General features: G+C 38.7%; 1 protein-coding gene across 5 annotated transcripts in view; it reads left to right on the top strand.

The window, feature by feature from the left end:
* The window catches only part of asic1c (acid-sensing (proton-gated) ion channel 1c), a 107,358-nt gene that overhangs the window by 5,661 nt on the left and 86,586 nt on the right, over nucleotides 1-15,111 (top strand). Inside the window, exon 1 of one of the 5 annotated variants that reach the window (XM_067606082.1) lies at nucleotides 998-2,603. The exons of 2 other annotated variants lie outside the window; for them this stretch is intronic. In XM_067606082.1, the coding sequence (XP_067462183.1) occupies nucleotides 2,049-2,603 (555 nt within the window). In that variant the 5' untranslated portion in view covers nucleotides 998-2,048. Of the gene's footprint in view, nucleotides 1-997; nucleotides 2,604-15,111 lie in introns of those variants that run through there. 2 more of the 5 variants (XM_067606081.1, XM_067606083.1) reach the window with 2 other exon arrangements.

Genomic DNA, 15,111 nt, shown 5'->3' on the forward strand with positions numbered 1-15,111 from the left:
TCTTGTAGTTCTGAAATTGCAATACCTCAGACATTGTTTCTGGTAGACCTCTCCCAACCCTATCACAGTATTTACCCTGTCAGGTAAATACTGTGATAGGTGGATTCAAAACCAGAATAGACTATTACTTCAGGCCTCATGTTGAATTTCACTCAGTGAGCATTTTTCAAATTGCATCTCAACTGTGACAATGTATGGTTGACATTGCAATTCTTAGAAGTTTACAGATGAAATCGTTCATAGTTTTATCTGAATTGCATACCTCTATAGTGTTGTGGATAATGGTTGCTATGGTCTCTGTGCTTGGTTACTAGGACAGAATATTGATTTAATCCTCAAGGGCTGCGGCCATATCCTTGGCAGTTCACCTATTGTTATGATAATAAGACATCCTCGGGTAGCCAATGAGTGATAATCTTGTTTGGTCCCAGGAGAAATGAAAAAGGTTTCTCAGAAGAGTGTGGTGAACTTTTAACCCCAATAAAATCACCAACTCCATCACCGGTCAAGCCTGAAACTCTCATGTAGTCACACACAATGAACCATATCCTAGATTGCTATAGCCACAGTGTGTAAGGCTTTTTGAATTAGTTCATTGCTTTCAATTGCAATAATAAATAAATAAATAAATACCCATGCTTTCACAAGAGAAGACAATACATAAAGATCTCAAATCAAATGATTAATTATATGTAATAATCAAGACATAGCCAGGTGTATTTGGTCATCTTTTTTCTTGCTTTACTTGTTCTCATGGCGATAAAAAGGTTAAAATGGGGACATCTCCAGTTAGATTTAAATGCATACGTCAATGCAATAAACATGCAACCTGTGGCATTCTTTTATGCGAGCAAACATGCTGATGGCAGAGCCTGTAGGAGCAGATTAGAGAATAATAACACAATTGAAGGTGGTGTCCAGATTGAGAGACTTCCCCTGTGAGCACAGACACACAGGCAAAGCAGCCATTCAGCAGTGGGATGGATCCTGACTACTAAAGAGGAAGAGGGAGAGAGAGGGAGACTGAAAGAGAGAGAGAGAGAGAGCGCAAGAAAGGGGGGAGTGGTGGGAGAGAGAGAGAGAGAGGAAGCGAAAAAGAGAGTGAAAGGCTCCACACGGCAGAATATAAATCTGTATGTTAACAGGACCAAAGCTGGAGGTCTCGAAGCGGCTTTAGTGGTTATGCTGGTGGGGGGTAACCATAAAGCATCAAGAGGTGGTCTTCTCTATTAACTAAGGATCTGTGCAAATAAGGAAGTGGAACCCGTGGAAGCTGTGAACGCCGGTTGCCAAGCACAGTGGTGGGCTGGTCGGAGGTCTTTGACCCCCCTCATTTTCATTTCTGGAAGAAAAGAGAAGAGCAAAAGAGACACGAGAGAAAAAGGAAGGTGGCAGCGAGGGACCAGTGAGCCATTTCTCTCTTTATTACCTCCATTCACAAAACCATTGCATCCCATTATCACAGCGATGTAGAGGCATTCTCTCCGATTGGAGGAGGAAGGGTCCCATTGACTGCTGAGGCTTAGCACCTCTCTCCAAACGCTAGCCCTTTTCATCGCAGTCCCCCCCCCCCCCCTTATCTCTTTGCCTCTGTCCTTACGTCTGCGATTTTCTCTGTTCTTCTCTCGTTTCTTGTCTCTTGTATTCTTGTCCCTTTTCACACAACTCAGGAATCAGGAGGCATTGCATTTTGGTAGAAGTGGGTGTTTCTGGAGCTGTCATTGTGTTTGGTGCCGCTACAAAGGACAGCTGAGCAGGGAGTGAGAGAGACAGCTTTGGAGATAATAAAATAGCAGGCTGAAAGAAAAGGGGGGACCTGGGACTACAGGAACAGCTGACAACCACTGGAAGGTGAATTGTGATGAAAGGAAAACTGTTACAGAGACTGACAACCATTTTAAGGTAGCTATTTACTGAACCATTCTTGAGGGAATAAAGAAGCAGTGTGCCAAACCAACACCACGGTTGGATTCTGCTATTGCTGTTGCTAAGCAAAGTCTCTGACCTGAAGTTCTTGGGGAAACAGTGTTGAGCATCACTCTACAGCCATGAAAGGAAGCTCAGAGGAAAGCATTGAAAGCATCAGGCCCTCGAACCTGCAAGCTTTTGCTAACATATCCACCCTACATGGCATGAGTCACATATTCGCCTATGGGCACATGACATTCCGTCGGTTCCTTTGGACTCTTTCTTTCCTTGGTTCACTAGGCTTATTGATGCTGGTCTGCATGGATCGAGTGTCATACTACCTGGAGTACCCTCACGTCACCAAGCTGGACGAGGTAGCGGCGACTAACCTCACCTTCCCAGCTGTCACCTTCTGTAACCTCAATGAGTTCCGCTTTTCCAAAATCACCAGAAATGACCTCTATCATGTGGGGGAGCTCCTGGCCCTCCTCAATAATAACTATCAAATAGCCAACCCACACTTGGCTGAGCCTGAGGTTCTGGCTGCTCTTAAGGATAAGGCAAACTTCCAGAACTTCAAGCCCAAACTGTTCAACATGACTGATTTCTATAACCGCACAGGTCATGACATCAACGACATGCTACTGCAATGCACCTTTCGAGGAGAGGATTGCTACCCAGTGAACTTCACCACAGTAAGTGTCCATGCGTCCATGCTCTTATCTTCTCACTCAACATGCTGCAATTCTGTACTGCATGTCTGCTTTTCTATTCCCTGCCAGTCCTGACAGTCTGTCCCTTTCTTTCATGTTTAGATGAGCTTAGACTGAGTTTTGATGTTGCTTGAGCATTTTATTTGAAGCAAATGTCTGGGTTTATTGCATTTGTTATTTCTTAAGTGTTTTTATAGTGTTGTCAGTACTTACAAAAGCTGCTGTTGAAATTAATTGTGATTAGGTATTGTATTGTGTACTGTTGATGCTTGTGCTGTGAGAAGAGCAAACAGTGGATGACATTTGTGATAAGGTTAAGTCCTGAGGTGAAATGCTGCAATGATTTTCCTTTTTTGCCATTACTGAATCACTCAGTGATTTCTGAAGACAGTTTGGCTTCTAGGAGGAGGGAAATCATTTTTGTTAGATGTTGTTTTTTGGAGGTACCACTTGAGTTTGAAATGGGGCTTTTTGTATATGAGGTGTTGTTGTGAGGTCAAATAGATTGTTTCAGCATGCAAACAAGCATTTGTTTTGGTAAATCTGACAGATGTTTTAATCATGTTGTACAAATTGAGGCTCCAAACTGAATATTGCTTTGTTATTAGGTTGGAGGTCACTGTGCTGTCTGTTGTCATTATTTCTGTCCCTTGTTTATTAGAATTAGTGCTCCTCTAAATTATCTGTTTCACAATAGTTATTGCTCACTCTTCAATGAAAACAAAGTCATTTTTGTTGTGTATTTCAAATGCCTAAAAAAAGAGGATAACTTCTATAAAGACTAGAAATCATTCAGAGGAAGGTCTTTGGTGCTGAGTTATCAGTAAGTAGTCTAAGTAGATTTTCTTACTTACTTTGACTATCTGTCCAACCTTACTTTTCATTCACCATACAATCTTTTTGTTTCAGTTTTAACCTGATTCATTTGAAATTGCACATGTCTATACAGGTTGTGATGAAGTAGTATTAAACTGAAAACTAATTTAAAACAGTCACAGTAAAATGAACATGGACCCACAGTTGTTTCCTGTGTTGATTAGAAGTGATAGAATATATTAGTTAAAGCAGAGACCTGGATCCAGGTGACATGAGGACAATATATTATCCATGTAATGAATTTAACACAGCTATGTGCAGCAGCTGTATTGTAATGTACACTGTAAAAAAAAAAAAAAAAAAAAGTTGGTCCTGTAGTCGGTTATTGCCATAGTCAAAAGAGCATCATGAAAAATGGCAAGTGAGAGGGTGTGACGTCATTCGCTATAGTTCATTTTACATTTCTTTGTGTTATGATGTAGCTCTAAACATTTCTCCTGTCATGCAACCCGTGTTCTCCACTCTTACTGCTATCCAATACAAGTTTGGGTGTAATCAGACTGTTTCATTCATTACCAGCAGCAGTAGGCAAAGCTCTTCTTTTCTCAGTCTGGATTGCCCATTATTTTATTTAAACAAGAATATTGTACATCAGCCAAAAAAAAATTTAAGAAGCAGCCAAGAGACAGGCAGCACTGCAATATCACTTGTTTCCATTTAAGTCCCAACTCTTAATTTAAGACACTTTATTATCTGCTCTGTGTCTCTGTCCTATATCTAATCTCTTAAAGTGCAGGTTTGATGGAGTAACACCTAACTTACTTATCTCCCAATTGAGTCTATCCACTCTCAAAAAATACGATTTGTTATCTATGTTGTATCTTTAATCAACCCTGAAAGAAATCCCTACAGATGGCCAGTTTTTAAGTGACTGATTCTACAATCTTTAGAGTTGATCAAAGCTCTTCTCTGCTGTAGGGAAAAGATAAAACACTAATTTAATATTTCCTTTCAATCGTATTTCTTTTCAATTTGTGTCACAAATATCTTGCATTGGGACTGTGTCCATGTACATGTTTGTTTCCAAGCAGCACTCAAGAGTGTCTTAACAAACAAGTCGTTCATGGGAAGCTAATTGTTGTCATATTGCTTGATTGAAAATGCTTGCAGCCTCAAATGAGCTTGTAGAAACGGTTGATGGATTTGGTTCATGCTGAATGTTGACTTGTTTTTGTTGGGCGGATTTGGTGGTCCAGCAAACCGTGACCCTCCACCTGGCTCTGAAGTGTCATCAGGTTTGAACAGTCTTGTTGATATCCTTCCATCATTGTGGTATGTTGTTTGGATGGAGCGGTTCAAGCAGTGCCACACCACGCTGCATTATGCTCTCAGTGGGCAGAAATGTGTTTGTCAGAGCTTGGATGAATGCCAGTATGCCATACCCATCTAGCTGAGTGTTTGGTGCTCTATGTGATAATAATCTCACAAAAACTAACTGTAAACACTGAGGCTTGCTAGCTAATAGAGTGACAGAGTTCATAACCTGCTTCAGTGGGAAAAAGAACCCATCTCAGCTACCTTTCTATTAGAAATCTTCAGGAGAAGGCACAAAATCAAGACATGTTCCTCATATACCAAGTTGAGTTTTGTTGACTTCATCTACTAATATGTGTTCATGTTGTTTTCTTTTCAATCACTATTCACTGGCAGTATTCTGATATTTAGACAACGACTACAGGAAATTTTCAATTATTCAAATTCCCTCACAGACGCGTTGAGAGGAAGATTTACAATGCAAAGGACTTTGGGAGTGATGAGCTTTGACCTTGAATAAATGAAGGAAGAATTCCATTAAGTCTGTGTTATGATGCAGTTGGGAAACAAAGCATTCAGAATGTTTTGCATTGTAATAGATGGATGGGTAAGAGGCGAATGGCAATTTGTGTTTCCAGTAACTACTTTAATCCCTGTTAATGATTTTATGGGGCATATGTTACAAATGTCATGAAAAAACAGAGAATTTTTGAGGCCCATGCATGGCCCAATCTTAAGAACATTTAGTTAGCTCTCTAGCCCAGTTCTTAGGTCAAAACAAGCTGTTTCAATTTGAAAAACCGCTTTTTTTCAAATGCAGTTGATACATTTTTGAGAGTATCCTCATCCTTTAGATGAGTATACTCTATAACCTCCACAAATTCATATGCTTAAATTCCTACCATGGTGAGCTTAGTCTCAGAATGATAAAACACATTTAGCACAAAGTCTTTGGTAATGTGTAAAAATCTACATTACAGTCTGAAGTGAACCAGAGTTGAAATCTTCTCCTGAAATCTCACAAAAGCTGCTTTCCTACCCTATTATAACGCTAATCCTGAAACCTTGACATAAGATAATAGTAGGATTAACTAGGTTTTAATTTTGACATTTTTGTCACCATATCAACTGTAATACAACTTCAATAGTTTAATTTAAGATACTGGGGATTATACCTGTTCATATGGTAAATTTACATTTTAAAGGTGGTATTTAAGATTAAATGGCAGTGTTCTGGTCAGAGAAATGACCTTTATCAATATGTATTTATTGACTCGCACGTCTTTCAAAGACCACATGAGTAGCCTATTACTAACAGTGTATGTAAATGGCACCTCAGTCGATGATAGACTGCAGCTAGTGAACAAGAGGTTGATTATCATAATCTGATCGTGTGGATGTAGCACCCCTTTCTTAAATCTTGACAGGTCATGACAAGTGCCTCTGGGCTACATTTCTGTCCATTTCTCACTGAGTGTGTAAAATCAGTATTCATCATCACATTTTGCTGAAGCTCAGTCTTTAAGATGTGAGTTATCTTTCATCTTATCTTCTAGATGACAGCAGGTGCCGAGAGGCTGAAACATGGCTATAGCTGAGATGAGGCGGGATGACACAATGTGTGTTGCGGATCTACACAGTGGAGATTTTAGTTTTAGGTAGAGGTCCTGAACATTTAAAGCCCACTCTCCGACCTGAATGATGCAAGAGCCAAGCCCATATTTCAGAGGCCCTAATATTACTGGCCAAGAGATACTGGTGGTATACAGTATGGCTGATATGCACAAATAGAGCAAATAATGCAATTTACAAACAGTAATAATTTCATTGTTTGTTGTGCAGGTTCTTTTGTTTACAACACTGCAGCAGCTGAGTTGGCACAGTAAAATCTCACAGTTCAGCAGATGGTGATGCAGATTCTGTTAATAATAAGTATAATGATCAATTGTAAGAAACCCTGTAAAATAAATATTTGTCCCAATTCTTTGATAACCAAATTATGTGTCAGTGTCTGAATCAACCTTTCTCTTAGAAGACATTTTGACTTTTCAAATACAATTGTACCAAATAATGGCTGCAATACGTTTACATTAAGCTGTACCTGGACCCTGTCACCCACATAGAATTGAGCCGTGATTAAAGCAGCATCGACTGATTAATATTTTTTTCACTTGGGGGAAGCGGAACAAGCTGTAAACACAACACTGACATATTATCACCTTATAAATTTGTTACGGCAAACATTTTAACAAATAGTTGACACATCCAGCCGACACAAAGCCACATTAGCATTCATTTAGTGTTGTATTTCTGGCCACGCGACAAATGTAGATAGATAGTCTTTATTGTCCCAGGAGGGAAATTTGTTTTCACATCCTGCGCATATTCATGTCTCACACAAGAAACGCTTAGATACAGGCAATAAATACATACACCAACTCTTTTTCTCAACTCGTCTCTAGAGCTCTTGAGCAGCTAAATGCTCCACTATGTCCACCAGCTAGTCGTTAATCACTAACTATATGTCATTTGGTGCGTACAGTTTGTGTATCAGACCTTTTTTGCTAAAAACAGCTGCCTGGTGCAGGTGGAAACAGGATTGATGACAGCACTGCTAGTAAACAAAAACAGTGCAGGCCATTCAATCAATACAATGAGAAAGACGCTACAATGCTTTGTAGAAATGAGGGAAACTTCAGAGTCGAGTGATATCTGTAGGTTCATCATTATGCATGACCCCTTAGTCCAGCTTTAAACTTATTTGTTACACATATGCCTTTGCTGCTATGTGTGTTTCTGAGAGGTATTGTTATCAGGACTTTTGCACTCCCAAATATTAGTTTCAGCTCTCAAAATCCAACATCAGTCAGGGTCTAACCGATGCATATGCTCAAACCTTTGTTTACATATCCTCTTACCATGTGTACATACCATGCGCGGACAGAACACACAGAGGCATGCCTGCAGTCCGGAAAACTGTAGCTGGCACCGACACATGGAGGCATGTGTAAACATACAGGGATATACAGTCAGAGCATGTACCAACACAACACAATGAGAGCGTGTACCAACACCTCACAAAGCTTCTTCCCATGAAATAGAATTTGCAGCGGTAAAACGGAAAATCCACAAAATGCTCCTGCAGCCACCGTGTGAACCTACTGAAGTCATTTGGTTTTGTCAAGTGGGTATGTGGGCTGACTTTGTGGAACAAAGCTATCCTCAGAATTCAGCTGGTGGGAACAAGTAGTCTTTAAATCTGCATCATTAAACTGATCAGTTAAAGTGGGAAAAAAAAAAAAAAAAAGAATTCATGTATCTACGCTGTACTACCAGCTGCTCGGCAACAGTAGCTGATACGTGAACACGGTGAAGGGAAGCAACATCGGAGAGTGTCGGGAAAGAAGAAAACAAGACGCTCCACTGAATAACATTTCATGAGTTTCTCAAGAGGCAGACATACTCTGTATAAACTCAGAGGAAGAGGACGTGTAGGAAAAGAGGAGAACATGGTGTATGTGCAAAATCAGACTAGATAAACTGTAACAAACAGAGCTGAGGTGCAATGCATTTTTAAATGAAAAATCTGTGACCATCTGTGACCGTTTTTACAAAACCAAATATCCTCTGTGCCTTTGTACTGATAGTGGTTAAAGGGGTTTAAACCATTTACTGGTTAAAGGGATATTTGACTCAACGAGCGATACAGGTTCCTGATGTGGATTCACATTAGCAAGGTGTGAAGACATTTCTTTTATGGGAAAATGTCAGCACAAAGTACTTCACTTAACATACTCTGTAAAACATGGTCATTACAGGAATATCTTTGGACAAATACTCTCAGACAAGCCTCCCATAAGTGATCTTGTCAGCTTATACATACACATTAAAGCTGTTAATTTAGACTACATAATCATTAAATTTAACAACAGTCCTCGTTCTTTTAAAGTCTTTTAAGTCGTGAATCACCTGATCCCTACTACTGTTTACAACATTACCTGTTACACTGAGGTCTCCATTATTTAGAGTAGGGCATGACAAGGAGGCAGAAAGAGGAAATATATGTGTGTTGTAAACAACAGTATGTCTAAGAAGGAGAAGAGTAATTTCATGGAGAAGTCTATGTTTCTCTGCCATTGTTTCATTCAAGTAAGTGATATCAAACCAGACCTAAAAATAAATGCACTATGCCATAAAAAAAGTTTGAGACATGCTGTAAGTGAAAGAAACACCATTACATTTGACAAAGTTACTCTAGTGTTCAGTAACATTCAGCTAGCGTAGTCTGAGTGAAGCAACCCCCGACATTCACTGCAGGTGAATTAATCTCAGGACTTCTGACTGAAGCAAGCCTGGAAAAGTAATACATCATTGTTGCAGAAACAGTGTGCAGAAGAAATTGGAGGCCATGAGTGCTGTTATCTGTATGTTTGTTTTTGTCATAATCATTGAATAATTATATTGTGATTTCAATCTAGTGGAAGGGCTCTTTAAACAACAAATATTGGGAAAAAATATAATAGCTAAAGGTCTATGTCAAACTTAAAACATCCACATTATCAACAATTACTGGAGACTGACGAGCTGTGTGATAGTTTAATTAAAATTAGCATGACACTTCTTACCTTATCACTGACCCAACAGTTTTGCAATATGAAAAATATTTGATTAACTTTCAGTGTAATCTCTGGACGCCTGAAACTGTCTAACTTGGCTGCAGTTTCCGGTTTCTCTCATCCAAATTCCATACAGGGATGCAGGGTGAAATTTGTCTCGAATGAGCCTAAACTCTGTTTGCTTTATGTCACTGCTCGTATTTGACATCAGCAGATAACATTAGTTATCATAGCTTGCTGCTGCTGCTGCTGCGACCAAGTTTCCTGTAATACTGCATGTCTAAATATTCCTATGGAGACTCATACTGTCCTATAGCTGTCAAAAGTTAGTTTAAAATGTATAAATAATGTTATGAATTGTTATAATACAAATAATTGCCCCGTGTCACATTGCTGTGACAGGTGTTAGTTTTCCTAGCTTGCTGGTCAAAAATAGGGGTGGGTGGTATAGCCAAAAATATTGCACTAATACTCCCTGCTATGATAATTATAGCAGCAGCCTCACTATCCATATCTTACTAAAATATTTAAAACAGTCATAAAAAGTCAAACTCATGTGGAGCTGTGTGGCACAGGAGAGACTGAATGGGTTTGGCTGTTGTGTCAATACATTTTTTCATTGATCTGTATTTGACTATAGTAAGGCAAATGAAGTTCTGACTCATTGTTTATTGTAAGCCATTGTTTGACACAGCCAGGTATAAAAAAACGCCCAATTAAGTTTAGGTAAAACACTACAACAGAATAATGACTGTAAACAAATAAACCTGAAGTACAAACAGCCAGACATTGCATCAGGGTTGGGCAATGATTCAAATTGTTCGTTTAACGACTTTGAGAGGAATCATATTGTGATGATGTGATCATATCATGTAATTGTTTTACAGAACTCCTACTCCAAACCAGTGATTCAAAGTCATAATTAAAAGCAAAAAAGCTGCTCATTCTAGACCTTTAAATGTGGGGTTTTTCTAAACTAGTTTTTTTCTGGAAGCGAGGGTTGACAGATACAGGGTGTTGTATGTATGTTGTACATATTGTAAAGCCCCTGAGGGGAATTTGTGATTTCAGGCTATATAAATAAAATTGACTTTACTTGAATAATTTTGATTATCAGATACAAGAAAAAGAATTATTGAAGTTTCTGTTTGACCTGAGTTTTGACTGATGTAATATGTAACAGTTGAGTACAGTTCAACTTTTTGATTATTTTAGTTTTGAGTTTGCCATTCCATAATATATACTGATATCAGAAATATATGTATATCTCCATATGATTTCAATTGTACACTCGGCCCTGCTTTCTATGATAAAAATAACCAGGTTCCAGTAAGATGCTAAACTGAGAATAATGAAGGTTCCAAACATTAAGAGAGAATTTTCAATTTAATGCTCCAAAAGTAAAATTGGTTTAGTCAGCATCAAAGCTCCCCGTGAGGGAGCTCAAATTGCCAGAACACAGTTTGAAACTAAAAGTTACTGTATCTGTTGGTTCATTGCCTCCCTTATATTTGCAGATAGAAAATAGCACACAAGGCACTCAGTTTGCTTGAGACTGTTATTGTTATTCAATCAGTGTAACCTCAGGTAAAGTGATATCACTTGATCAAAATATTTGTAAAACTGTGCATTTATAATGTGAGCAAAGTTTAATCTAGTTTAATTTACGCTCATGAATCATCAGTATAGAACAGCAGATTAACCAAATATGTAGTTTCTTCTGCAAAACAAGCAGTTCTATATTTTTGGTCTTTCTGGGGCACAATGAGCATTTTGCACCTTCTATTTGCATGAGTGCCTTTTCCATTAAAATACAACAACACAATGTGGAAGCACAAATGAACATGTCTCTGAGTAAATCGATTCTGCCTCCTACATGTTCAGAATGTTTAATTCCCACCAAATTTTGCCCACAGCTTGAAAACAGGCGACTCCCTCAGTCCCTTATATTTTAGTTTATTGAACCACTAATCATACAGACAGAACTGCGTTAGAAATCATTTCACCTGTCATTACCTTGATTGCGACCTGCGTTGCATGATCATAAATAGGGCTGCTGTGCTTAACTCATTTACATTCATGGGCTGTGGCGGTTCGTTTATCTTAATCCAAGACTGGATTACTTGAATGAAGACCAAATAGTCAACATGTCCCTCTGTATCGTACAAGCTCCATTTATGAGATTTGTTCATGAGAAACAAAATGTTTCCACTTTCACAAGTCTTGTAGGAATATTTAAAAATTAAGGAATAACAAAATTTCTTCCTTTCCCAAGAAAGACTTTTAGAACATTTTATCCTCATAATGAAAAAGTTCCAAGTTGTTTGTCTGCTCTGCTTTTGCTTTGATATGAGATGGCTTGCAGTCTTGAATTACTGTTCTTAATGAAATTAATCTTAGGGAGATTGGTGTGTGCCTCTGAGCTTTACACTGGCTGCATTTTTCATCATTAAACCCACTTAGTTTGCGCTTGGTACATAATGTGCTCTGTCATGATTTGTCTCTTTCATTTGTCCCGTAACAACCATGGCCAATACTATTATCTTTCAAAATCCTTTAATTTGTGGTTAATGCTAAATCCAGAAGATCCCTTTTTACTTCACACAAGGGTTTTACATGGACAGCAGTATGATGTGATTTTATTCTTATTCCTGCAGCTCATGTGTTGCGTATTGTTTTGCATCATTGGTGCTGCTTTTCACAGTGTCAGCTGAACTATGTTGAATAATGCATAGTAGGTCAATGGCCCTCAAACACTTCAGTAGTTGCAAAAATCCAATCTTACAGCGCTGTGGCCAGAAATAGAGACACAAGTAAGCCTTCAACAAGCTTATTTTTATATACTGTTCTAGTCTGCAGTTGCAGAACATACTGCAGTTACAGGCACAAAGCTGTTAGATGATGTGATAGCCTGCGGTCAGTGGCCAGACAGAAGGTCACACCTCTGCTATGAGACACTCAGGCATTTCTCCAACCTCTCAATGTGTAACCCTCTGAGCTAACATCTGAATTTTATTTTTGTATATTGATGTAAGGAGTGCCTTTAAGTGAATTTTCCACTTGTGTGTATTCATTTTAACTTCTTTAACCTGAGCTCTATTCCAGCTCAGCCTAGTCTCTTATGATTTACACCCATATTGGACAATTCTGTACCTCACAATCTACATCCAGTAGCAAAGTTCAGTGCCAATGCAAGACTCCACATGCAGCGAGACAGGAAGTAATACTGTAGTGTGGAGGTTGGAGTGGTGGATGAGTGTGTAGACATGTCTGACTTTCATACAAGATACTGGTTTGCGTCCTGTCACAGACCTGCAGTTAATATTTTATTAAAGCATGAAGTAAACATGATCTGTAACCACCAAGTGTTTTGGTTGCTTAACCTCAACCGTACTTGAACCATATTTTATTTAACATTAACACAGTCTTTCCCAAACCATAACCTCACCATAGTTTTCATGCATAGACACGGTAGAAAGATTTAAAAACGTTGGCATTGGATGTAAAGTCCTCTAACGCAGTCATTCAATATCAACTTTCTAGTCTGGTGAGAGGGTTGCCAGGCAACACATGCAAATATCATATACAGCTTTATACTCTGGAATTATCATCCCAGCTTTCAGCAATGTCTTTATGAAATGTATTATCTCATGACTCGTCCTCCCTGTTTTTTAATCTCTCTATATTGTGGCAACTCCAAGATTTCAAAGCATGTAGCCAAAGGGAAAGTCCTTGCATTGACAAGGGAGTATATTATCTGCCCTTTGAACACTCATTGGATCGTAATTATTTTTGTCTCCCTTTACTGGGTCCAGCTAAGGTCCTATTGCACACCAGTTAAACAACAGATTTTTCAGACCATCAAACAGACCGTCATATCTGCTTCAGTGCATGAAACTGTTCAATTGATTAAATGTCTGAAATTTAAACAGTTAATAGAATTACATTGGATTTTAAGCATTTACTGATTAACAAACAAGTAAGCACAAAAACAATTAAATGCTTATGTTTTCCAGGCTCTATCAGTAATGACTGAAGTGCCATTAGCAATCATGTACCAATCAAAAAATTATGTTTTTTTTGTTGTTGTTTTTTTTATCAGATGTCTGAACACAGATGATAACCTTTCTTTGTTTAACCTTCAGTCTTCAACCATTAGCTGCTTAAATAAATCGAAGCCTGATATGTACAGGTTCATGATAAATCTGTTTTCTCATTTCAGTGTGAACTGAAATGAAATCTAGCCCCCTGTTACCTTGGGCCAGTCTGTTGCCATGGCAGTCGTCTGTGAGGCATGCTCCTATGCTGACGAATTGCATTACTCTACGTTCAGCACAATTACCCGACTCATCTAACCAGCTCTTAAGGTGCAACACAGTCTTCCTGCAGTTAACATGGGCTACAATGCAAACTTCAACCCTATATCCCTTGTTTTCTTCTCTCTCTGTATTTGCTCTGAAAGACCTCTATGTTCAGCATGCTGTGGCTCACCAGCATTTGACTATGTTGACAACAAAATGACATCTCATTCCCCTGCTGATCAATATATTGGATCAGTGAACATTACGACATACTAAAGGAGGCAGTCTTCACTCAAGAGAATCAATATGTGAGCATGAGCTCAATGAGATTCCTTTTTTTCAGGATATTTGTAAGAGAAGAATTTATTCTCTGTTGTTCTATAATAAGAATCAAAGACTAGCTCTAATTAGTGTGGAGGTATTTGACCTGGTATTGGTATTTAAACGTCATAAAATCTGATGGTCATCTTATATAATTAGATAATTCCAACTCAAAGAACAGGAATCTAAAGAATGATGCACATTTCTGTGTAGTCCATATTATCCCAGTTTATGTGCTGCTCTCTATTGTGTGTTTGGTGTAAAACTGGCATTACTGTAGGATACGTGGGTTGCATTTGAACTAATGCAAATAAATTATGTTTTATTTCTCACTGGTTCAAACTTGTTTCTTGAGAAAGTTACAGTTAAATGTAGTGACTGTACGTTCAAACTTCTTAAAGGTAGTATAACAGACTGTTGCTGTATAAAGTGTTTTATGTTCACGCTTGATGATTGATCCTCGATCTGACAACTGTAACAAGTTCCAATTTATTAGCCTTTCCTGCCTTCCTCCGTGTTTAGAGGGAGATGCTTGTCATTGCTATGCACTCCCCTGAGACTTATTATGGCTCTGGAACTGGAGGATATAAAATAATGGTTTCACTGGGGACATGATTCTCACCAGTAACACATCTTTTGGAATGTAAAGCTTCCCAACCTTGTGTGTGACTGCTTGTTTTATTTTGTTAGGGGCTGTTACAGTTTGGACACTGAAATGGTGTGTATTCACGGTCAGACCCTATAAAAAAAGTGCTAAATTGACTGTTGTCATGGATATCCAAATGTGACTGGAGCTGAGTTCAGAGCTGGGTTTAATTCAAAATTACAATGGCTCTCATTTATTAATGGATTTGATTGGGAGCCTACATGCCACCTGTGGATTTTAATGGGGGGCAGTCGAAAGTGGGCTTTGTGTTATTTCAGAGCACAGCCAGAAATGCACTGTATGTGTTGTAGATGTGCTCTCTCAGCTTGCACTCTTCTGCTAATATCGAGAAAGCACCATGAATCACACAGTGTCTGTATCACCACCATGCCAATCTTTAGATTCGCAGTGGTTTCAACAATAGCGCAATAAATGAGGGCCAAAGCTCCTACTAAGTGAGCTTGAGGGGGTTATGG

This window comes from Thunnus thynnus, chromosome 12 (genome assembly GCF_963924715.1).
Source record: "Thunnus thynnus chromosome 12, fThuThy2.1, whole genome shotgun sequence".
Lineage (NCBI taxonomy): Eukaryota > Metazoa > Chordata > Actinopteri > Scombriformes > Scombridae > Thunnus > Thunnus thynnus.